General features: G+C 41.2%; 1 protein-coding gene and 1 long non-coding RNA gene across 5 annotated transcripts in view; one reads left to right on the top strand and one right to left on the bottom strand.

The window, feature by feature from the left end:
• Nucleotides 1-18,515, top strand: part of LOC120558080 — a 54,266-nt gene extending 35,751 nt beyond the window's left edge. Inside the window, exon 2 of the long non-coding RNA XR_005639054.1 lies at nt 18,321-18,515. This is a non-coding gene — a long non-coding RNA (uncharacterized LOC120558080). The remainder of the gene's footprint in view (nt 1-18,320) is intronic.
• Nucleotides 1-23,412, bottom strand: part of LOC120558079 (chemokine-like protein TAFA-1) — a 127,229-nt gene that overhangs the window by 15,085 nt on the left and 88,732 nt on the right. For all 4 annotated transcript variants that reach the window (XR_005639053.1, XR_005639051.1, XR_005639052.1 and 1 more), the window contains exon 3: nt 6,016-6,156. Coding sequence is in view for 1 of the 4 variants with exons in the window: in XM_039798931.1 (XP_039654865.1) it covers nt 6,016-6,156 (141 nt within the window). In the remaining 3 variants the exon portion in view is untranslated. The remainder of the gene's footprint in view (nt 1-6,015; nt 6,157-23,412) is intronic.

Genomic DNA, 23,412 nt, shown 5'->3' on the forward strand with positions numbered 1-23,412 from the left:
ACTGAAAAAGTGTTTGATTCAAGATGTTAGCCATGTAGCAGGCTGGAGTCTTTAGCTTTGATGGACAAACAACCGAGAGTGGGACTTGAATTGATTGAAAAACATGAAGCGATGGACCTTTTACAAGTGCATCTGTCAGATCACTGTTGAGCGCGCACTGTGATGGATTGAACTCGCTGACACGTCCCTGCCAGGTAGCAGAATGTTTGAACACCTTGACGGATGAGGGAGTGAATTGATTTCTGTCCGTGTCAAAATGTGAATACGTGTCTGTGGGCTCAGTGAATAGTTAATGTTTTTTTAACTTGGAGCGGACTTACAGTAAATTAATCGTAGAAAAACGATGGCTTTCCAATGATGTTAGCCCTAGTGTCGATTTTTTTTGGTGAATCACTTAAATCAGTCGCCTTTAGCCAAGATCTGGAGCAGAAAGCAATTAGGCCTTAAATTCTCATGCTATTTTGTTTGGTTAAATTTACAGTTTGGGGTGCAGGATCGATCCTTCCCACAAGACCACGGTATACAACCAGCTTCACGTCTTTTTATTCATTGACTCATTGGTCATCTATCTCTACTATCGGAGGTGCAAGGACCTTTGTCTCTCCCTTACATCAGTGCTCTGCAAGTGCCCCGATTACCCAGTTATTAACCAAACACAGGGCAATCAATCAATCATTCATTTCCATAATCATGCAAGTAAGCAAAAAGAATTACAGCGACCTGGTTGATAAAAAAAGAAAAGAAAAATTCCATCTTAATGAGACAGCGGTATGAGTGTAAGCATTGTGCAACGCGGTAATGTATTGAAAGGGTCACGGGAGCATGAAGCAAATGAAGCAAGTGTGTAATTACAGCGGGACTGAGACTTGGACCCCTGAACCTAAGGTCAGCTTCAGAGAGTCATTATTCTGCATTAATCTTTGCCCCTCTCAGAAAAGAGAGAGCGGAGGTTTAATTAGCTATTCAGAAAATATCGTTTGGCTTTCTAATCACATGACTTTTGTGAATTTGTAATGGACACCCAAGCACCCCAAAGACTTAAAGAAAATAATTCCTGTTTTCATATTTTCAGCATGTTTTTTATTTATTTAATTGAATTCTTGCCACAGAATGTTTTCCACTTTTTGCATGACCTCAGATTCATTCACCTAAAACTGGAATGTGCAGTTACACATACAAACAGATAATGCAACATACTGGCAGTCATTGGGCAAACACAGCCTGTGGAGTAATTCTGCGTAAAAATTGCTACTGCTAAAATATATGTGGTATATATGTGGTGTATTTGCTAATATTATTAAACTCTACATTATAACACTTATTCTATGTTATGATTTCTTTTTGAGTGTCTGTGTGCATGTTGAGCGTGCCTTTTAGTGGTTGAACAATGACTACTTTTGTTGTGTGGTTTCCTTTCCTTTATGTGGATACAAAAGCAATTTACATAAATGGATCTCCCACACAGCTGACATAGATCTGCTTTTTGTTTCTTTACTTCCCTCTCAGCACAACCGTAGACTTGTTACTTCAGTAGTGAGAACAGAAAGGAAATATGATGTTGCTTAAAAAAATAGAGACCGAGACAGGGGAAAGAGAAAACTAAACTAAGGAGACCATGCAGCTGAGGGTCAAAGCCTCTCCTGGCAGGTTAAAGGTTACCGTAATAGTCTAATCACATTGTCAATGCTGTGAGAGCTCAGTGGGATGTGATAAAATGGAGGAGAAACACTGCTTCACAATCATTATCTTCAACTTCTCCAAAGACACTAACATCTTTTTTGACCCAGGAGAATTTCACTTTTTTAATCTCTCCTTATGTCTGCCTGTGTGTGTGTTTGTCAGTAAGAGAAAGGAGTTATTGTTTTCTATCGAACAGTATAATGCACTCCTTCTGTCCATCCCCTCAGGCAGTGTGTGCAGCAGGTTTGCATCTTGCCAACCACATACATTAGCAGGGGGGCTGTAGAACAATATGAGAGGCGAATAGGAGGATGAGATGTTTGCTTGGCTGTTCTTGGGTTTCATGCAGATCAGATATATATTTATGCACAAAACACGTTTGCCAGAATGGACCGCTTTGTTTGGTAGACCACATTCCCGCTGGTGGCCTTCCTTGTAATGAAACATTTAAGTTTTAAAGACCGTGTCAAACTGTGCATCTTGCTCTAGCAAGCTTATGATATTCTGGTTGCATCTGCTTGACCAGTAATGTACGTAGAATAACTGCAGCCCTTCTTGTCCCTCCCCTCAAGTAGCGTCAATGTGTGTCACCCCCCCAGGATGTATCTCAAATGTACCATGACAACCTGTCATGCTTGGGTATACGTGCCCGCAGCCAAACAGAAGGGTTCATTCCCCATCAGTGATCAGCAGCGAGCGGGCATCTGCGTGCATCTCTTGTTGAAAGAGTTTACTGCTACAGCAGCTACATGACAACACAAAGCAGTAGCACGAGTGCATCTTAGGGCATCAGCATGCATGTGGAGTGTAAATGAATGCATATGCACTTCGTGTTTTGTGTGTGTGTTTGTCCATACTGTGGCTGAGGGCTTACATGTCTCATATACTGGGATAAAGGCAGTGATGAGCGCCTAATCTGAGTGCATGTGATCCGCCCGGCGAGGCTGGAGAGATATGAGCGTTTGACTTGTTAAAAGGGATGTTCTTCAGTAAGAGCCTCGTTGGCCCTGACATAACTGGGACATAGTTCTCCTTGTCAAAGATAATAATCAATTCCCACTACAGGGATAATCTGACAGCAGACCCCCACTGAGCACGACACCTCCCAAAGCAAGTTGGCGTCACATCCCCATATATTAATAACAACCCAAGCAGTTACCAATAGCAACTGCAATAACCTCATGAGGCCCGTATTCACGAGGTAATAAACACTGGATAATGGGACTGATTCTCGCTGTGTGCTTTGATGTTGGAGTTTGATGCTAATGACCGATAATACAGCACATCAGGGAGACTACCTGTTTCTGTAAATGTATCTGCCAAAGATAAAGGAGTGTTCATTCCTCCAGGCTCTGTATGTGTGCCCAAACAAAATGACCTCTGAAGACATACTTTTGATTTGTTCTATCAGAGCACTGGCAATTCTTTATATTCTTTTATTTATTTATTTTTTGTGTGGAAACATAACCTGTGTATGGAACAGGGGCGGCAGGTGTCCCCCAGGGGGGTGGCGAGATGAGCTGGGCTGCGGCATCGTTCCTCATCTGGACGGAACATTAATAACGCCGGGACCTGGGGAGAAAGCTCCATCTGGGCCAGGCCGATGTGCTGCTGAGGGGACAGACCACTGACTCCACAAGTCTATAACCCCTCACATAGTGCAACGGCAGCCTGCAGGGCCCAGTTGACAAACACATGCAACTCTCAGGTATACCTTTCCTAGATAATAAAAGTGCCCCCCCCCCCCCTCATCCTGTGTCCATTTATTTTCACACTTACAAAAAAAAGATCCTTTAATTAAATGGCGTGTTTGCAAAGCGTGGCTCTTCTGACTACAGATGAGCTCCTAATGAGTAATCACATAAGTATTTGTCTGCTCTTCAGCCCTTATCCCATGGTGGTTTCAGCGTTAAATAAATAACTGATTCACTTCCAAGCAGGTGAAAAATATCCGAGGAGGAAATAAAATAATTGAAGAGGTCAGGTCCTCTTAAATTTTTCTGTGTGGTGCTCAATACCGTAGGTTGCTGCTCAATGACTTGTCATTTCCATTTTTATCACCACTCCCTCTGTAAGTGCCTGTTAATCGATAAAGCAAGGACTCTCTCGCTGCGGGAGCCTGAAGCATAGAGGCATGAAGTGTTAACAACATCTCCTACTTCTCCACCTCCAATCCTCTGTCCGTGTGATTTAGTTTTTGATTTGTATATCATCTAACTTTTACTGGCAACTCTTACAATTATTACATGGTTTTCATAACCAAATGAAGAACTCTTGTCTCCATCTGGTTTTAAGTCATTTAATTAAGTTTGTCCCAAGGCCATGTTTAGTAAAAAGAAAAAAATCGGAGTGAATTAAAAATGAGTCCAAAGTCCCTTGTCTGTTAGGTGCTGTGTGTCTGGTTGTCTGTCTCTCTGTCTCTCTGTACAAGGACAACACAGTCTGTATCTTAAGGTCAGAACTCTGTAAATGTTTCATTCAAGAGATATGTCCAACCACAGGGCAAACACAAAATTCCTTCTTGAACTTAATGTCTCAAGGACTTCAAATGTAGCTCTAGTTGTCCTAAAAAGTTTTATGGGGTTTTAGGTAATTTTTCATCAAACAGAGAAAAAGTTTTTTGTGACATCCTTAGCTCATATCTAATTTATATTCTTGGATTTTCTTGAGTGTCAGCTGTGGCTAACCAACCCTGTGAAGCCCACTGAGTAGGCCTGTCTGACCCTTCATGTAACATCCCTCATAATGAAGATATTTTGGTGTCATTTCTTGGCAAGAGGGCAGTCAGAGTGATGACTTTGATCTCTGCTAAAGGTGGGGGCGTAAAGATCGAGACTGAGGAGCAATAAATGAGCTCCGTGGAGTGAAGGGGGCATCACAGTTCTGTCTCAGTAGACTTGTGACTTCCTGTCAGCTTTCTTTTTTCTCCCATGGAGCTGCCTCTGCCTGATTGTTTTTCTCAGCTGAAGTAATTCAGGTGCACTAGCCTGGAGCTTCCCTGACTTGTGTTTATTAGTTATTCATTTCCATCAGCCTGAACTGCCTTAGGCAATGTGATCTGCAACGTGCTCCCTGCTCAGGTGTTCAACAGCCCAACTGGATCATCCTTTATCTCCCATGATGCCAAGCAGCACAGCACCACTGGGTTCTTAATGATTGAATGTATTTTTATTATTTGAAAAATCACTGCGAGACAGCAGAGAATGTTATTTTGGATTATGCTATAGTTTTTTGTCTGAGGTGTTAATTAAAGCATGTGAAGAATAAATATTTTTGAAATAATTTATTCAAACCTGATGATAATCGTAACTTGGAACCATCTTTTGTTTCTGAAATGTCATGTTTATACCACATGTCATGTAGACTGCTGCAGTTTTGTAGAACGAGTCAATGAAAAATCGCTCATGTAATAATTCAATAATGCATGTATAGTCAAAACAAAACCATATTTAACTAAATCCAGCAGAAATATGCAGTAACCTCCATTCTGCTTACATAGAATTACAGGATTCTTTCCTTAGTCTCATGTAAAAGTCTAGGACTTCTTTCAACATTCTAAGAACTGTATCCTTAATTTATTGTAATTTAATTACAAATTACATAACAATCATTTAGATAGTCTTCTATTGCAATAAAACAAAATATAAGTAATATCCATATTTAGTTTCATGACAGTGTCCTATTTATTGTTTTTCTTTGATTTGACATGAATACTATTTTTTTATACCATAAATATGGAAAGTGTTCTAATTAAGAAAATTAAGCATTGTAGAATGACAACAACTATAGAGTTGAAAAAAACAACTCTATCAACAGAAAAGAATGTCAATATTGGATGATTCTGCAAAACCTTAAATTAAGTTAAACTACAATTTTCTTTTCCATTGCTATCTTTAAAATTCTTGCTTTCAACAATATTTGTGCATGACAACTGCATCATGCCTAGGGTTAGGGAAAGACTGTAGTTATGGGAAATAGTCCTACAAGATGTTTGAAATCGTGCAACAATAATACTCAGGTTAGGAAAAGATCATAGTTACAGTTAGCAATAATTTCACTGCTGATTGCTGATGACAAACTCCAGGCTCCTGCATTAAAGTCAAACGGGCTACACACCCATAAACCCTCTCAATAACGATACTTTCTGCCGCTACATAGGGCACACTACTTGCTGCGTTGGCACTGAATGTTGGCATGTTGGATGTTTATCACACATTATTACTAGGGATAATGGGCTGGGTGCAACAGGTATCAAATAGAAAAATTACTTTTTCCCTCACAAGAGCCTTCAGTAATAAATAGTAATATATGTTAAAACACATGAGACTTCCTCACCATCCACACAGGAGGGTTTGTTGCGTGTTGTCCCGGCCACTTTCCCCGGTAAACAGGAGCACTTGACTGTCTGAGAACGCTCCTCAATACGATTCTTGTTACAGCATCGGTGGGCGGCAATCACCTCACACGTACCTCCCTCTGCAAACAGACAGACAGACAGACACAGCAGTACACAGTCAGTAAATGTGAGAGATTAATGTGAGAGAAACTATGTCGCTGAAAATGAACGGAAGCAACGGCAGTGGAAACGTTTTATACATGTGTTTTTATCAACATCAAAAATCCAAATTAATAATAATTTGAATGAAAGATGGCCTTAGGGAAACTGGACAACCTCCCCTCATCGTATTATGAGAGGCACGCTGCAGTACAATCATTGGGCACTTACCACTAGAAGTATGTGTAACAAATTGGCCCTCAAGGCATCCCAATTATGTCATCTAATTGCCTCTCACTCAGTGTTGGCTGTCCCCACTCTATACCAATCAGTCTATGAAGATCACATCATGCACTTGCAATGTATTAATTAATGTGCCTGCCTTTGCACTCTTGATATCTTCCATATGTTGTCAATATGATTTAAAAGGGATGAATCTTTTGTCTGTGCTTCTCCAGGGAAGACCTGGCAGTCATAGGCTTCAGTCATAGACTTAGATGGCTGACACCTTTGAGTCCCATGACTGAGCCAATACAGTCTTAGGCTATACTACACTAAAGCATTAACTCCAGAGCACAGGCGACATCAGTCAGAGCAAATGCTGTACAATAGGTCCCAGTCTGACAAAGGAGGATGTCACAAAAATTCAGTGAAAAGAGAAGGCGATATGTGCCGATGGCGGTACTGGGTCAAAATAACAATAGGGAGGATTGCCCAGGGGAAGGAGAGGGGGTGATGGAGTGGAGGGACATCCCGAAATGAGTGAGACAGGCAGAGAGAGCTAGAGGACAAGGTGTGTCTGGCTGCCAGGGACTGACCATGCCAGTGAGTAATGAGGGTGCCACTGGAAGTGCCCCTTTCACACAATTATAAAGCGTGGGGCTAATGCAGCCAGCGGAGCTGCAGGAGAGAGGCCCTCCATCACCGCTCTCCCCTTTTCTTACGCCCCAGGAAAAACTCTTTATCTTCCCTTGACAGCCACCGCAACGAACACCAGCATCCAACAATTAAACTGGAGCTTATCCCTGGACAGAGGAGAGGAAAGGAAAGGAGTGTTGAACTTATCCTCTCCAATCCACAGAATGGATAGAGGATAGAGTGCAAAAAGATGGGGAGACAACCAAATGCCACATTTCATCTTGTTTGTGCCTTATTTCGCTTGGCCGTACCAAGCTTTAAAGAGGACATCCTTTTGTGGTGAGACAATGCATTTGCTTCCAGTGGCATGACAACAACTGGTGTGTGTTTTTCTAGCTGGGCTGGTTGTGCAAATGTTTGAAATGGCTCGGGTCATGAATTACGGAGCTGAGCTCCCGGCAGCCTATACAAGTTTGCCAACAGTTTTCTTCTCCCATTCCCATCAATGTCTGCTGTGGCCAGACCAAAGGCCGGCGAGTCTTGGATTAAAAGGCAAACATGTGCAGTCCTGCTGGACCGTGCTGTCGTGCAGTATTAATGTCACTCTCTTAGCGCTTGTTGTTAGATATTTCTGGGCAGGAGGGGGCAGGACACAGACTATAAAAGTGATGAGAAAAATCCCCTGAGTGTGCTAAAACCCCAAACCCCACAATGTGTTGGCTTGTTGAATATTTTACAAACAGCTTCCTGACCTGCAGACTTGCTTTCAAGTCAAAGCAGATCTCTGAATAAGTGAGGACTTTACATTGCATCACAGAATACTGAATTGGGTTGAATCCCTTCAGCTAGCTTCAAAGCCTGAAATGCAGGTCAGCACAACAGAGGTGTAACCAGCTAACATCTGACAAAAGACAACAAAAGGAAACCCCTATCATATTACAGTAATATCAATGTGCTGTTTAAAAGATTTTCGTCTGATTTTGAGAGACTCTAGTCACACTCATCCTGCTCCTCGTTTCCGGGTTAGCTAGGGTGACCATATTTTGATTTCCAAAAAAGAGGACACTCGGCCTGGCCTCGAGACACAAATTCAGACAGGCTTCTCAGAGGTTAATTAACATGCTTTATTATGCCTCTATTGTGCAAAAATAACTTCTGTAATAAAATATAATCTGTAACAACCTGTAACAAAATAATAGCTCTTTTTTTAAATAAATAAATAATATGAAATAATGTTCTAAATATGACCTCTTCTGTGTCAGAAAATCCAGCTTCAACAAAATATCTCTTAATACCTTTTCAATGTAATAAGATAAATAATAAAGTCACTGAAACATATGTGCCAGCTTTGCACACGGTGCACTCCACCTCCCACATGTCCGTTCCCGACCGGGACGGTACGTGGGACATTTCTTTTGCAGTTCGCCGTAGCCTACTTAGTGGCCTGATGTTTATACTTGTGCACTGGTGTGTGCGTCGAGCCGCCGTGTGTGTGTGTGTGTGTGTGGGGAGTGGGTGATATAATAGAGCGAGGGAGAAGTGAGAGTGTGACGGTGATTAACTTCAGAGTGAGTAGTGACGGCGAGCGAGTACGACTCTAGAGTCATAGTGAGAGAAACAAAGTGTCTCCCCTGTGTTTTCTGACCACGGTGGGAAATCTTTAGCAGGAAACGCTTCGGCATCTTGTGTGCAATGCTGCTCCGCTGTCTGCTCTGGTCCCTGTGTATGTGCGCGTCGCAGAGCTGCTCACAAAGCAGACTTTTGGGAATTACGTCACACAACAAAGTACCGTAGTATTGTGTGCAAAGCGCCAGTCAATTTAAGTACACGCTTAATGGTCCCATGAAAAATAGTGAAAACCAGACATTTTCATGAATTTAAACCCCCCCCCCCGGACGCCCCGGACAGTAGGTAAAAAGTGGACATGTCCGGGCAAAAGAGGACGTTTGGTCACCCTAGGGTTAGCACTCTACCAATCAGATGGGTCATTTGAGTCCGACTGCCGGCAGCGCCCGCCCCGCCGATTATACATGTCAAATCGGCCGAAATGAAGGCCGACGGCCCCTCGGACGGACGATGGCATGGAACACACCGAACAGACTCGAGTCACTGACCTCACTGGACTGTCCAACGGCCGATTATCGGCTTGGTGTGTCTCGGGCTTAAGAAGTCACAGCTAGTTGATTTCCAACATATACTGAAAGAAATCAAAACAGATGGTTGGCCTTAAGGCACATTCAACAAACTACGGTACACAAATATAATCCAATTTGCAAAATGATCATTAGTAATGTACAGAATACATGTTTTGTGCTTGTTGTGTATTTTTTACTTTTGGACATTGACTGAATAGAAGTAATTTGGACAGAACACAAAATTTTGATTATTATGATCGTTATGATGATTATTATAATTATTGCCATCAGAATTCTGAATTCACACACACACACACACACACACACACACACACACACACACACACACACACACACACACACACACACACACACACACACACACACACGCTTATGTATATCATCCAGGGGTGAGGTCCAGCCATCAGCCAGGTGGACATTAGGCGTGATCACTATGAACCATCTGGTATGTGGAGGAGAGAGCAGTGTAAATGGCTCCACAGTGACTCCACTGGGCCAGTCACGAAAGCCACTTAGACGACAAATGGCCACTTGGACGAGATGTAATTTAATTCAGGTAGCTGGGAGCTCGGGGTTGGGTAAATGACCATCCATTATCTGCGTTTGAGTATGTGTGTGTGTCTGTGCCTGTATTTGCAAATTCGATATTTTGTGGCATTCAAATATATATGTTCTGCTGAAACGCTCAAGTGCACAACAGTAACTGTGTGTGCATTATGGTACATTACGGGATCACAACAACTTCAGACTGACTGCATGTTGTGATGGATGTAGTGCTTGGAGCCTGTCAGGCAGCTAAAGGGGTTAAACCAACCTGCTAAGATGGAGTGGGTGGCTGTGCACTCTAGCCTTTGGTGAGGGGAGGTGAAGGGCATCGATGGGACCACTGACTGGTAATTTTTCTCTCGGCGGCCCACAGTGACAGCAGCCATTAAATGACTGGATGAGGTGATTATGTTTAAGGAAATCAATGCTTCATTGTTTTCAGCTTAGGCCAACAGCCAATTGGAAGCTGTTAATGAGGTAAGGTTGTAAAATGTGGAGATGGATGGGGGAGAAGGAATGGGAGCTCAGGATAAAAAGCCATACTTAGTGTATAATGTACTCTATGTATAATTAGTGTATTTTCTGCAGAGCACAGAGATTGAGATCTGTAGACTGAGAAAATTTACAGAAAAATGCAAAGTTGCACATATAAATAACTTTTTACACTTACACAAATGTTCTGTATTGGCCCGCATATAAAATTATATATTTAAAAAATGTGGGAGTTGTCTTTAAGGACAAGACAATAACGTGTTCTTATCACCAGATAGTCTTTTTGAATGGAGATAGTACCGTAACACCGACTCCTAAAAAGAGTGTGGCATTATGAGTTGTTTGTATAGCCTTATTTTTGCAAGCTTAGCATCTTTAAGTCAGTTAATATGGTGACTTTGAGAACCCTAAAAGTGTTTTGTTAGCCCAGTTTAACCTACACAAATTTCTGGAGGTTTTGTTGCCATGTATGAAATAAAGTCATGATGAGTGAAAGTGAGTCCAAAGCGTTTCCAGACGTCTTGATTGCAGAAACGGACGATGGCCCGAATCATCTGTCAGGCAGCCGAGAATTACAGCTGTCAGTTGATGAGTAGCTCAAAAAGACTGCTGGAGAAAATAATTTTGAACGCTTCAAAGAGCCTGACAGGAGAGTGTATGAGTATGTAGACTAATAGACAAGCTACACAAATGAGGGGTTTATATTATGCTTTAATGGTAGAGGTGCACCGATTACAACATTCTAGGCCGATTCCGATTTTTCATTGAGTTTGAACTGCCGATACCGATTTTAGCCGATTCCGATTTCTTTTCTTTAATAGAACATTTTACATTTTGCATTAAAAAAATTTTTTAATAGATCGCTATGAAATAGAACTATATAAATTACTCCTGGTGTGGGAAATTCACACACATCTAAAGTGCAATGTTATGGAAGAACCCATAACATCCAATATCCAACTGAAAACATAAAGTCACCGCTCATTTTACACACAGTTTAGCAACGAACTAAACGCTGGGGGAAGATTACTAAATTTTTAATGTTGGTTTTCAGCGATGTGCATCCCCACTAACCTGGAAAGCATTTTAAACAGTAACGTTAATACAGCGTCTTTTTTTTTTTTTTTTTAATACAGCGTCTCTTGCAACCGGGCGTCAGAGGCAGAGGAACTGTCACCGCGGCGTTCGCTAACGTTAGCTTCTTGTCTCATTTGGGGTCTGATAAACAATAAATCCATCAAAGTCAGTGTGTCATATTTCACGGGACAGCGGTTTTTATGTTCCAGTTATTCAGCCTCGGAGGGGAGAGAGAGAGCGGCTGCAGACTGCTCTGCAGAGCCGTGTATAATTACGTCTTTATAACATTTCATAAACAGCTGATTGAGCGGCGGTGCGCTGATGTTGCGCAATGTTAATCATGCGGCGCCCGAGTGCATTTGACCGGCATAAAATCTGCATATGCCAGAAAATCGGCTAAGTCTGGTCACCGGCCAGTCAATCGGTGCATCAATATTTAATGGTATTAATTCATGTTTCATTTTTAATAGAGAAAAGGCTTCAAAGATGAGGACTCAGTTCTGCATTATTATGAATTCCAATACTCAGGGGATAGGACCTAAACACGCGAGCATGGACGCCTAGCCCATCCTAGTGCTTGAATGCTACGCAGGGCGTGTCTTACCAAGGAAAGCAGTGGGATTCATAATAACGCCTCTCTTCTCCTTGGATAAATAGCCTGTCTGGGAAACTTTCCCAACATAACTAGTGTGAAAGTGTGTTGTATCATAAAAAGTGTTTTGGAAAAAAAAGAAAAAAAAAAAAGTCCCTTAATCAGGGTTGTCTTATATTCAGGCCAGTATAATAATCCTTGGATGCTTAACACCCATGCAGATCACCATCAACAACCCATAATGGGCTCCATTATTTCTGCGCATAAACTCAAGGTCACAATAACAAACGCATGAGAGTTTATTCACCCAAAATCTCCACACTCCCAAAAATCTAAGTGACAGTTTCTTTTTATCCTCTGAGTGACAAAGAACGTACTCTACTGCCTTCTGATCTCAGTGCATCTGGCAATTTTCCAAAACGGAAATAAATGCAGGTGCTCGTGAAAATAAACTCCCTGAACAAACATTTCCCCACTACATCTTGGCTCAGCTTCAGCGTCAACAACTATAATCTATGCAAAGTGGCCAAGAGCAGTAATCACACCATCGGCAAGCATTTCTGTCACCTCCCCTCTCTCCAACTTTCTTTAGCTCTCTTGCTCGCACTGCTTCTCTCACTGCTACAGTTATTAAGTAATGACATATGGCCGAGGGAAGGAACACAGCAGCCGGGAAAACTTAAGCCTCTCAAGGACTCGTCATAACAACTTAATCAGTGCACTCTCAGGTGAAAATGAACCGTTTCCCCCTGCATGCTAGAGTGCCTGTTTTGTTTTGCCAGACAGGCAGCTGCTGTATCAACCACAGTCCCTCTTTCTTCACAATTCCTCCTTTTCTGTGAGCTTGTTGTTTCCCAGTGTTTCTGTTTTACACTGTCTTAGCACCTTTAATTGTCAATTTACAGCACAGGTGGCACCGGCTATTATTGTTTTAAATAATTATAGACATTTTTAGAGCAAAGAATTGTAAATTCAACACAGTTCGAGAAGCAGAGTGAGAGCTGCATTTGAAATCATTGCTGACAAATGGAGAGTCCTGCTGTCGCCAAATGTCTTTTTACAAGTGAACAAAGTTACTTAGTACTGTGTGCCAGAAAAGTCAATTCAAACCCCTGTAAAGTTTTATCAAGCAGAAGATTGTTTAGTGAGTTGGTTTATGTCCTGTCAACTTTTACCTCTGTGACATCATGTATAATGGAACATTTTTATGACTTTTTAAAGAGTTTTAAACATAATAAAATGCATCTGATTGAAAAGTAGTCAGATATGTCCAAAATGAAAAAAGCTCTATTCTGTTTTTCCCGATTAGTGTTTCAGATTTGAGAGAAGAATAAGAAAAAAAGAATATTAATGATCTGTTTCAAGAAGCAAAGGCATCAAAGTGGCTGTGGGGCAGCTGTCCCACTGCATATATGTTTAATGATGCTCCTCAGAATTTAGCTTTTCATTACTTAAACATCAAGTTAGAAGTTAATGAACACTCCCCCTGATTACTTAGAATAATGTTTAAACACGCTACAAAGCGCCGTTGAGTGGATTCCAAATGGAGGCCTTAGAGGCAGTGCCAGGGAACAACTTTTCATGTCCTTCCTCTTGGCAACTGATACAGTTTATATATTTTATTAGAAATTATACAACCCTTATTTACTGCTCAAATTCTTCTACTTTAGTAACAGGACCAGTCAAAATGAACAGTGCGAAGAGAAATCTATGGGGGGGAGCAGAATTAGACATCACTGCTATATTTTTACGAGTACTGTATATCACATCCGTGGAGCTAATGCTCTTTGAATCACACCTCATAGAATATGAAGGAGAAGTGTGAAGTAGCAAGAATAAGAAAAAAGCAGAGACAGAGAGACTGCATGCATAGTGGATATATCTGTGTATGTGCCACATTAGCGCTATGCTGTTATGCATGTCACTGACTGGAGGTGTTAACATGGACACTGACTTTGTATTTCACATATGACAGTCCTTTATTGGTAAAAACATGAGAGACAATAGTCCTCTTATAGTGTGGACATTAAGTACTTTTTTGCTGCGCTGAAGTTCTCCTGGCCTTTGAGAGTAAAACGTCCACTAAGTCTTGAGCCCCAGCCACTAGTTCTCACTCTGAAGCCCTCTCCCAGAGGGCTGACTTCCACCAATGAATAATAAAAGGTAGCCTCAGGGGAGGAAGGCTACCAGAGGAGCTTACACAACTCAACACAAAAACACATCTAAAGAAGAAGTGGGAGGTTTTACAAGTGCAGACTATCTCCAAGAGTAACAAACAAATGAATCTCAGTCCTGGTTAACCATTGTTTATCCAATCTAAAAACCTTTTGACCCACGTGTCACTGATGCATCAGGAGCTGGAGTGGATTCACCATTTATCAAGTGCCCATCAGCACCCTGTTGCAGTGATCCGTATGGTCTTTCTGACCGCAGCCAGCGGGAAGTCTTCCTGGTTCCTCACTGACCCTTCTGTGGCCTGGGTTTCACTTTCCTCCTGAGGCAGCATCACCCACAGTAATGGGAGCAGATAAACAAGTGGACATAGCAGCTACAGTAGCACCTGGAGCTAACACAAACCTGAGGGAGGGAGGTAGGGGGAGAGGGAGATAAGACACTCCAGAGCTCAAGCTGACTGACAGGAAGCACTGACCCAGCTATACTGGAGTCACACCAATCAATGTTGTTTTTTCCCCTCTGTTGGTATGGCTTACCTCTGAATCTAGCTATAGTCTTACAGAATACTAAATAAGGCTCTACTACAGTGGCTCCAACTTACAGAAACCTCTTATGAATGGGTTTGATTAATGAGGAGAAAACCAGAAAAAAAGGAAAGTCTTAGTATTCAGCTTGCTTTTAACAGGTATTCTTCATGCATGGAGACATGGAATGAAAAATATGCTCCAGTTTACTGAATAGGAAAAGTGTAGTGCAGCAATTGCACCATTGGTGGTAATAGTCTTGACATCTTTAACAGGTAATTCCATTAGTACGAATAAGAGATGCGAGGTGCTACTGGCCACGGCCCTGGTCGATTCTTAATCACCTGTATGGGTTTCCTCTCGTGGGCCTGTATGACTCCAATGCTCACATCTTTATGGTTATTAAAGTTAATGATTGCTCCGTGCCTCATTTACCAAGGCTCTATCAATACCAGTTCAGAACCATGAAATTACCCCAGTCCAGAGGGAGCAGCGTGGAAAACCGGATTAAGAAGGGCTCTGTTATGCCCTGGCATATATAACTCACCGTGTCATGGACTCAGCCCGCTGCAAGAAGACCCACTGCCATGCTCAAGACCAGTGAAGGGAGGGGCACTACAGGGGCTTCTGACAACCATTATAGCTTAAATGTCAATTCACGCTTTTATTACCCACATGGTTGTTCAGAAAAGCAATAAAATGTAATAGTTGGCAGGAAAAAAACAAAACACTGCTTTGGAGAAAATGCATTAAAAGTTCTCAGAAGTTACCTTACAGATGAATGGGAAAAGGGGCTGATTATGGTAAATATATGCAGGATGTAACCTACTTCTGTGGTCTTTCAGGTGTAACTTTGTTGGATACTCTTTTATAAGCATGACAGATTTTGTATGGAGATGGGCTTCATTGCATTTTAAATGTGGTATCAAAATAAAAACCTGCAGTAAAGGCGAGAGATGGCTTGTGTCCCTTAACTTACATCCTGCTTATCTTATTTTAATGCCATGAGGGTGAAGCCAGAAATAGTGTAGTGCTGTGACACTATTGTACCGAATTTTCTATGTGCTGTCGCAGTCATAAAGAGACACATTGGATAAAGTCAGCAAACTTCTATTTATCACTTCTTGTTTCTTACTTTATTCCTTTCTTCTGGTGTGTGTGTGTGTGTGTGTGTGTGTGTGTGTGTGTGTGTGTGTGTGTGTGTGTGTGTGTGTGTGTGTGTGTGTGTGTGTGTGTGTGTGTGTGTGTGTGTGTGTGTGTGTGTGTGTGTGTGTGTGTGTGTGTGTGTGAACACAACCATCAGATCCAGGCATGCAAGTGTAGCCGCACCTCTCTTCGTTTTACTGCGCCTGGCAGTACAGTTGGCTGTTCCTGACCTCTATCCAATGTCCAAATGACACAGGTCACTGCTCGCTCTAAATGAGACTCGGATGGATGAAATGAGAAACTAAATTGTCCATTCAGAATCACAAAACTGACTTTTTGAACGGCACCATAGAGCAGCCTTCAGAAAGTGACATTCCTCGGTAGGAAACAATTGGAAGCTGTGAGCCCTGGAAAATGGCTTGCATACAGACCATGAGTTTCAGTTCACCTCTTCCCAAAAAATGAAAAGAAAAAGTTCTGAAAATGGCTAATTATAAAGTTATAAATGCTATATAAGGTTGTTAAGTACGATGCTTCAGAGCTTCTGTCTGGTCAAAGGTCTATTTTAAATATCGTGTGACAGAATGACAAAGTGGAGGTGTGATGCAGAGAACATGGGGGTTGTCTCAACAAGTAATCATGCCATACCGGGGCTTCTGCATGTGGGATCTGGAGCGGTATGTTGCTCAAGGTTTTAGGCCTGGTCTACCTCGATTACACACAATTCATTATCTAATATGCATAATGCATCAGCAGGCACTTAACATAAAATTATGGATGCATGCTAAAATACCCAGAGTAGTGTATGTAGAGAAAGGGCACTTTACTGTGCAAATAATCTGCCCAATTTCTGTAAATAAGGGAGTTGCAGGAATTTGCATAATTGGGCCCCATATGTAATAAATATTAATAAGCTAATACCCCTCTCACTGGCATGTTTGCATGTTTTAATTTTGCCTTTAAGTATTAAGGCTCTTATTTATTAATTTTTTTAAATTTATTTTATTGTTAAACACTTGCAGGAGCAAACAACATCTAAAATGTGCTAGCACACGTGCTGTACAAACACATACTCTCGTCTGTTAGTCCAAATATGGCTAGAAAGGTGAGCAAGAAACTGGTTGAGACCCATCTGAGCCAAAGCAGTATGCCATGTCTTGCTAAATACATATTCCACAGATCTATTAATGAAAGCTTACTGCTCTTGCACATGTTCTACGATTCACTGTCTGTATTCTTTCTTTAGGTCCAGAGTCATGTGCCTGACATGCATGACAAAGAGTTTTCCACTAAGTACCATATTTAAGCGGATATTGGCTTTTAAATGACGCATTCGTAAGAAGATAATTGTATGGCAGAGCATTGATCACTTTCCCTAAGACCGACTCCCACATGATGATCAATCTAAGCAAGAGCAAAAGAGAAGAAAATCAATGTGCTAAACACTTAGCTCCTGTTTGACAATGCAGAATAACGATGTCAGATGTGGCATTAGGCGGCTGACCTTGCTCTCCGTAGCAACAAGGACAAGAGCGTGTTGTGGACGGGAGCCTGAAGCTGTCATAAAGAGCTATAATTCAATAGGACTGAAGACATTTTATTCAATTTGATCATATAACAGCCATTTTTCATACCGTTTATTAGGATCTGATAGTTCATACACATGTTTTGATTATACAGTACAGGCCAAAAGTTTGGACACACCTTCTCATTCAATGTGCTTCTTTATTTTCATGACTATTTACATTGTAGATTCTCACTGAAGGCATCAAAACTATGAATGAACACATATGGAATTATGTACTTAACAAAAAAGTGTGAAATAACTGAAAACATGTCTTATATTTTAGATTCCTCAAAGTAGCCCCCCTTTGCTTTTTTTGATAGCGCTGCAAACCCTTGGTGTTCTCTCAATGAGCTTCATGAGGTAGTCACCTGAAATGGTTTTCACTTTACAGGTGTGCTTTGTCAGGGTTAATTAGTGGAATTTTTTCACTTATAAATAAAAAAGTGAGAATCTACAATGTAAATAGTCATAAAAATAAAAAGGAAACGCATTGAATGAGAAAGTGTGTCCAAACTTTTGGCCTGTACTGTACATTTAATCCATTGATCAAATAAAGGGCACAAGGGATATTTCACTAAGATAACCACCATTTGTCAGACATTTTCTGAATAGAAACACATAGCTCCTACTTTTGCTATTTCATATACAGTATATACTTTGACCTAGTGGTCGCGACATGACGATTTATTCTGCGATACTATCTAAAATGTTCTCCCTCCTGTGCTGATTGCTGTGGGCGTGGCTTGCTGGCAGGTGGCTCCAGGTGAAGCTCATTCCCTAATCAACCTCCTGCAGTATTTAAGGCTGGCTCTGTGATCCACTCGTTGCTAGATCGTACAGTCAACTAGTGTGGTATAGTGGCAATCCTAGCTCCCTGTATTTTCTGTGTTCCTGGTGTTTTTGCTTGTGTAGCTAAAACAGTTTTTCTGTGTTTGTCTCATGTTGCAGCCTTCCTTGCTCGTTCGTGTGCCTGCCTGCTTGCTCCTCACGCCTGCTTCTCTCTCTCTCTCAGTAAGGATTGGACTCAATTGTTTGTTGGACTCTGGAGGAGGCCTACCACATGGTCGTCGCAACCACGTCACGGGGCACGCTCTGGAGAGCACACAGCACCCACCACTCGCCACTGGATTCCCTCGACTCAACTTCCCCTTTTTTGCCACCAGCACGTTTATTGTATATACTTCACGCATTAAATTATTTAATCTTACTTTTTGTGTTGGTCGTCTGCTTTTGGGTCCCACCTTCTGTGTCGTTCCATAACACATCAGATATTTTGCCACAGTGTTTATAGCCATACCTTTGATCTGGTTGTATTTGGTAATTATGGAAATGTTGGCAATGTTGGGTTTTTATATGGCTGTAGCATCCATATGAGTATCTTGACTTGTCAGGTATTTAAATTGCAGAATTAACCAAAAACAGACATCTGCTATGCCAAATTATCACTATCATGATATATAATACACTTCTGCTCTGCACATACTTATAGTGAAACCCTCTCCCCTCAGACCTTTTTGATGTTGGAATTAAGGGGGTTGTGTCGGACAATTTTTGTAACTTTTGAAATGACTGGCCAGCCTGCTGAAGTAAGAAAGAAGGGTTTGAACTCCTCTCTTTCTGTCACATATTGCATGTGCAAATGAGTGCAACACTATGTATGCCCTCCCTTACACTGCCTGAAAATGTGGGCCATCGCTAAATAAAATTATCATGCCTTGTCCCTTTCTATGACAGCCGGCTTCTCACCTTCAAGTGGGGCCACTTGGAACATATAAACAATGTATGAACACTTTTGCCTTCCAACGTGGTCATTATTTAATTTTCCAGCATTACACAGCCTTAAAGTGCACATATTATGCTCTTTTTCAGGTTTATAATTGAATTTAGAGGTTATATCAGAATAGGTTTACATGGTTTAATTTTCAAAAATCACCATATTTTTGTTGTACTGCACATTGCTGCAGATCCTCTTTTCACCCTGTGTGTTGAGCTCTTTTATCTACAGAGTGAGGCATCGCACTTCTATTCAATCTTTGTTGGGAGTCGCACGTGCGCAGTACCTAGGTCAGCACTACAAGCCAGTCAGAAGACAAGTATGAGGGAGTGGTACGCTAGCAGCTAGGCGAGCATTATAACGTGTTACAAAGTGACGCACGTTTGTCAAGGAAGTAAAGGCTGGACTACTGTTTGGAGCGGTTTGTGAACAGTGTTTTCCGTTGGAGATGGCAAGTCCCTTCGGGGTGGACTTTGGGCATTTTCACTTTGAAAAACCTATTACATACTCAAAAAAAGATATATAACACAATAAAGTAAAGGGAAAAAGCCAAAAAGCATAATATGAGCACTTTTAAGTTTCCACCAAAAGAAGCATCACAAAGAGTGGACCCTTTTCATACATTCCCAACACATGATTAAACGTAATTAATGCCAGCGATTGTGTCGAAAATGTTTTGACGAGAGGAGTCTTCACTGGTAATTCTCACCATCTTCAGTGATGTTTCTTTACTGTAGAAGCTAATTATCCTCCACAAAAAGCATTGCAGATACCTTTAGAGACGGGTTCTCAATCCTATTGAGAGCAGAATGGAGACTATTGAAAATCCAGCACAGTACACACTGTGCAACAGATTAACTAGGGGCCCAAAAGACATCGGACAATGATAATCTATTTTTGTATCACAGAGCACTAAAATGGGTTTTCAACCTATTTTTCTACCTGTGGGAAAGAATCATAGCTATGACAAATGACTATAAGCGAGACAAGAGATGGGTGGGGGGCAGGTCGGTGGGGGTAAGAATGAGAGGAGAAGGGAGCGTAGTTATTTGCGGATTCTAAAATCGGAACAATATGAGAACTGGAACACAATTTGGCATCAGATTACTCACGGTGATATCCATCAAAACACACAATTCAGTCACTCAATATCATTACTGTCGGCTTGATAAGCTTTTAAGCTGGAGATAACATCTTGATGTGGTAACACAAGTGGGAGAAGAGTCTCATCTGTTTCTATTGTTGAGGCCACAACAGAGAAAAATGAACCACGTACCAGAGCAACGAGTGAGATGATTCACTACAAAAATGATTGACGAATATATCATTAACGAGCCTCTATCTCACATCCCTGCAAAGATAAAGACAACAAGAAACTTTACCCACTTTTGACATCTCTTTGAATCAATACTTTTATAATCTAGAAGTGTTTATTAAAGCTACAGTACATTGTGTAAGAATTTATCCCATCTAGCGGTGAAATTGTGTATTGACAACCAACTGAATATTACTTTCTAGCCCCTCCCATTCCGAGCATGTTGTAACTCCTACGGTGGCCGTATGCCAAGATTAACATGGCTTCCAGTACGAGTATCAGTGCTATCGTTATTCTGTATATTGTACAAGATTAATAGTGTAAGGCAATGTTTACAGCATAGGCTACATATTTTTCTCCGTGAGCAGAGTCAGAGATCAGTTGATGCGACAGAGGTGCGAGGGAGAAGGTCAGACTCAAAAGGAAAAAAAGGGATCGTGTTGCTGTGCTGTGTGTTGTTCATTCATTCACCGGATCAATGTATTTTAAAGATGGAGGAGCAACATGTCTGCCGCCATTCGAGCGACTTGCTCGTATGTATTCGGAATGATTCTGAATGGCAGATTTTATGCTTACGATAATACTTTGATTAGTTGGTGGAAGTAATTACACATGAATGAGCACATATTTGTGAAAGAACAAAGTTTTTTTTGCTAAGAATCAACTCAAAACATTACACAATGGAGCTTTAAGAGTGTGGGCAGAGATAATATCGCAATGAAATGCTTTGAAGCGTCCTGTGGCTTCTTATCAAACGTTGTAACATATGGAACAAACTGAATTGACTTGCTGAATGCTGGAGCTCTAAACCCTAACTTTCACTCTTTTCTTTTTTGACTGAGAGTGATTACTTCATCTTCCATAGCAATCCTCTGCAGAGAGGAATCAATCATGGATTGAAATATGCCACGATTCAGTCACAGAAACTATCCCCCCATCTACGAGATTAAATATCCGTCGTAATGAATGAGACAGGCTCTTGTACTCATTAATTATAAAGATTAGAATCATGGCTTTGCTTTGAACTCGTGTCCACGCTGATTCTCAAGGTCATTCTCTCTTAGAGGTGACTTACATGCAAAAAAAACCTAGAACTAATTCAATGTTAAAAAATAGTTTCCCATGCATTTTTTTTATTGCCTCATAATGTAAATACTTATGCAAAGTTATGGTTACAAACGACCCAATGACAGCATTCTTAGAGTCTTGTATGAGCAATATTCACAAACAGTGCATGTACCTTGGGCATTATATTGTCTGGTAACTGTGAAACCCTTAAGTAGAGATGAAATGAAAACCTGAATCTCGTCATCAGTCTTGCCTCTACATACCTGTAAATTTGATCTGTGCCACCAGGGTGGACTGTGAAATCATGTGGCTGCACATCAAAGTGTGACTGAACTCAGTGTGCATACTAATGCCAGAGCAATGCGTGCACTGAGCTCTCAGATGGAGAGAGGGAGAAGGAGAGGGAGAGAACCAGAGAAAATCTCCCTTCAAAGAAAAATGAATATATTGGAAAAACTGAATTGTGTTGACATTTAGTACATATTTTATATGGGAGAAAAATAAGGTTAAACACAATTTTCAGCTAAATAAAGGTTCACCTTAGCTACTTTTCCATTCTGGTATTTACCTTTCATCCATATATTGTACTTTCAAAAATGGCCACTCTTTAACACATCAACTTGGGAAGAGATTTGGCTGGTACTGTGCCGCAGTCACAGTGTGTATCCTCTTTATCCATCATATCCACTGCATCATTTCCCTGGTCATTGCCTGTGTACTGGTGGTGTTCCTTGTCGTGACTGTGAGATCAGAGCTAGGAGATAAGTGATTGTCTTCTGGCAGACAGAAGAGCTGCCTTGACAGGCAATGAAGAAAAGCGCCTCTGCACAGCACTTCAGTAGATGCTCTCCCTATTTCTCTCTGTTACGACTCCCTCCCTCCATCCATTCATCTATCCATCCATCCATCTATCCATCCATCCACCCATCTGTCCATCCATCCATCGCTCTCCAAGGTAGGTCAAAAGAAAGATCCTGCTTGGCAGCTCATTCCTCACTCTGATGAAGCTGCTTGTTAGAGACTAATCAACTCCTCTCTGTGCCCAACACACACACACACACACACACACACACACACACACACACACACACACACACACACACACACACAAAAACACACACAAACACACACCCCCCCCCCCCAAACTGCAATGCTATATTTCACTCTAATACTTGTCTTAGAATGTCTCCATTTCACTTTTCTCACTGCCTGCCTTCCATTCTCATGTCTGAGGTCTCTCCCTCATTAAAGACATCTCCAATAGTGGAGTGTAAGAGGGAGGAATCTGACCGGTCTGAACTGTGACATGTTCAAAGAGGGCAGATCGCATCATGCAAGGGTTCTCATTACCCCAGCTCACTGGCCCTCAGTGGCTGGCAGCTGTTGCAAAAAATGCACCTTTGCCCTAAAAAACATGCATGGGGATGTGACACACACACACAATGTGTGTATAAATATATATATATATATATATATATATATATATATATATATATATATATATATATGTATGTATGTATGTATGTATGTATGTATGTGTATATATATATGTATGTATGATTATTGCAATTTAGTCTGTCATACAAAGGCATTCAGCACGGTGCAAGTAAATGGCAACTAATGGAATTGTACTAGATGTATTTTGCTAGACACTGCTGCAAAGAAGTATGCTTTTGATTAATTTCATCATGGGGTAATTTGTACATTAATGTTCACGTTATTGCTCTGATCTTTCAACACCTATGCACTCTAAATGGAGGAAAATGCAATAACAATGTCTGCCAGCTGTTTCTCGCACACACATCAAATTAGAGTGCAGCTCTCAAGACTTAGCAACAGATGGTTGATCACAACAAGAGAAGAGTAAATCCCCACTAGTTACTGTACAATGACACTCCTAAGTTATCTCCACAGACCTCTCTGGAAGAGCTCCATAATTTATCCATT

Source organism: Perca fluviatilis, chromosome 4 (assembly GCF_010015445.1).
Source record: "Perca fluviatilis chromosome 4, GENO_Pfluv_1.0, whole genome shotgun sequence".
In the NCBI taxonomy this organism is placed as follows: domain Eukaryota; kingdom Metazoa; phylum Chordata; class Actinopteri; order Perciformes; family Percidae; genus Perca; species Perca fluviatilis.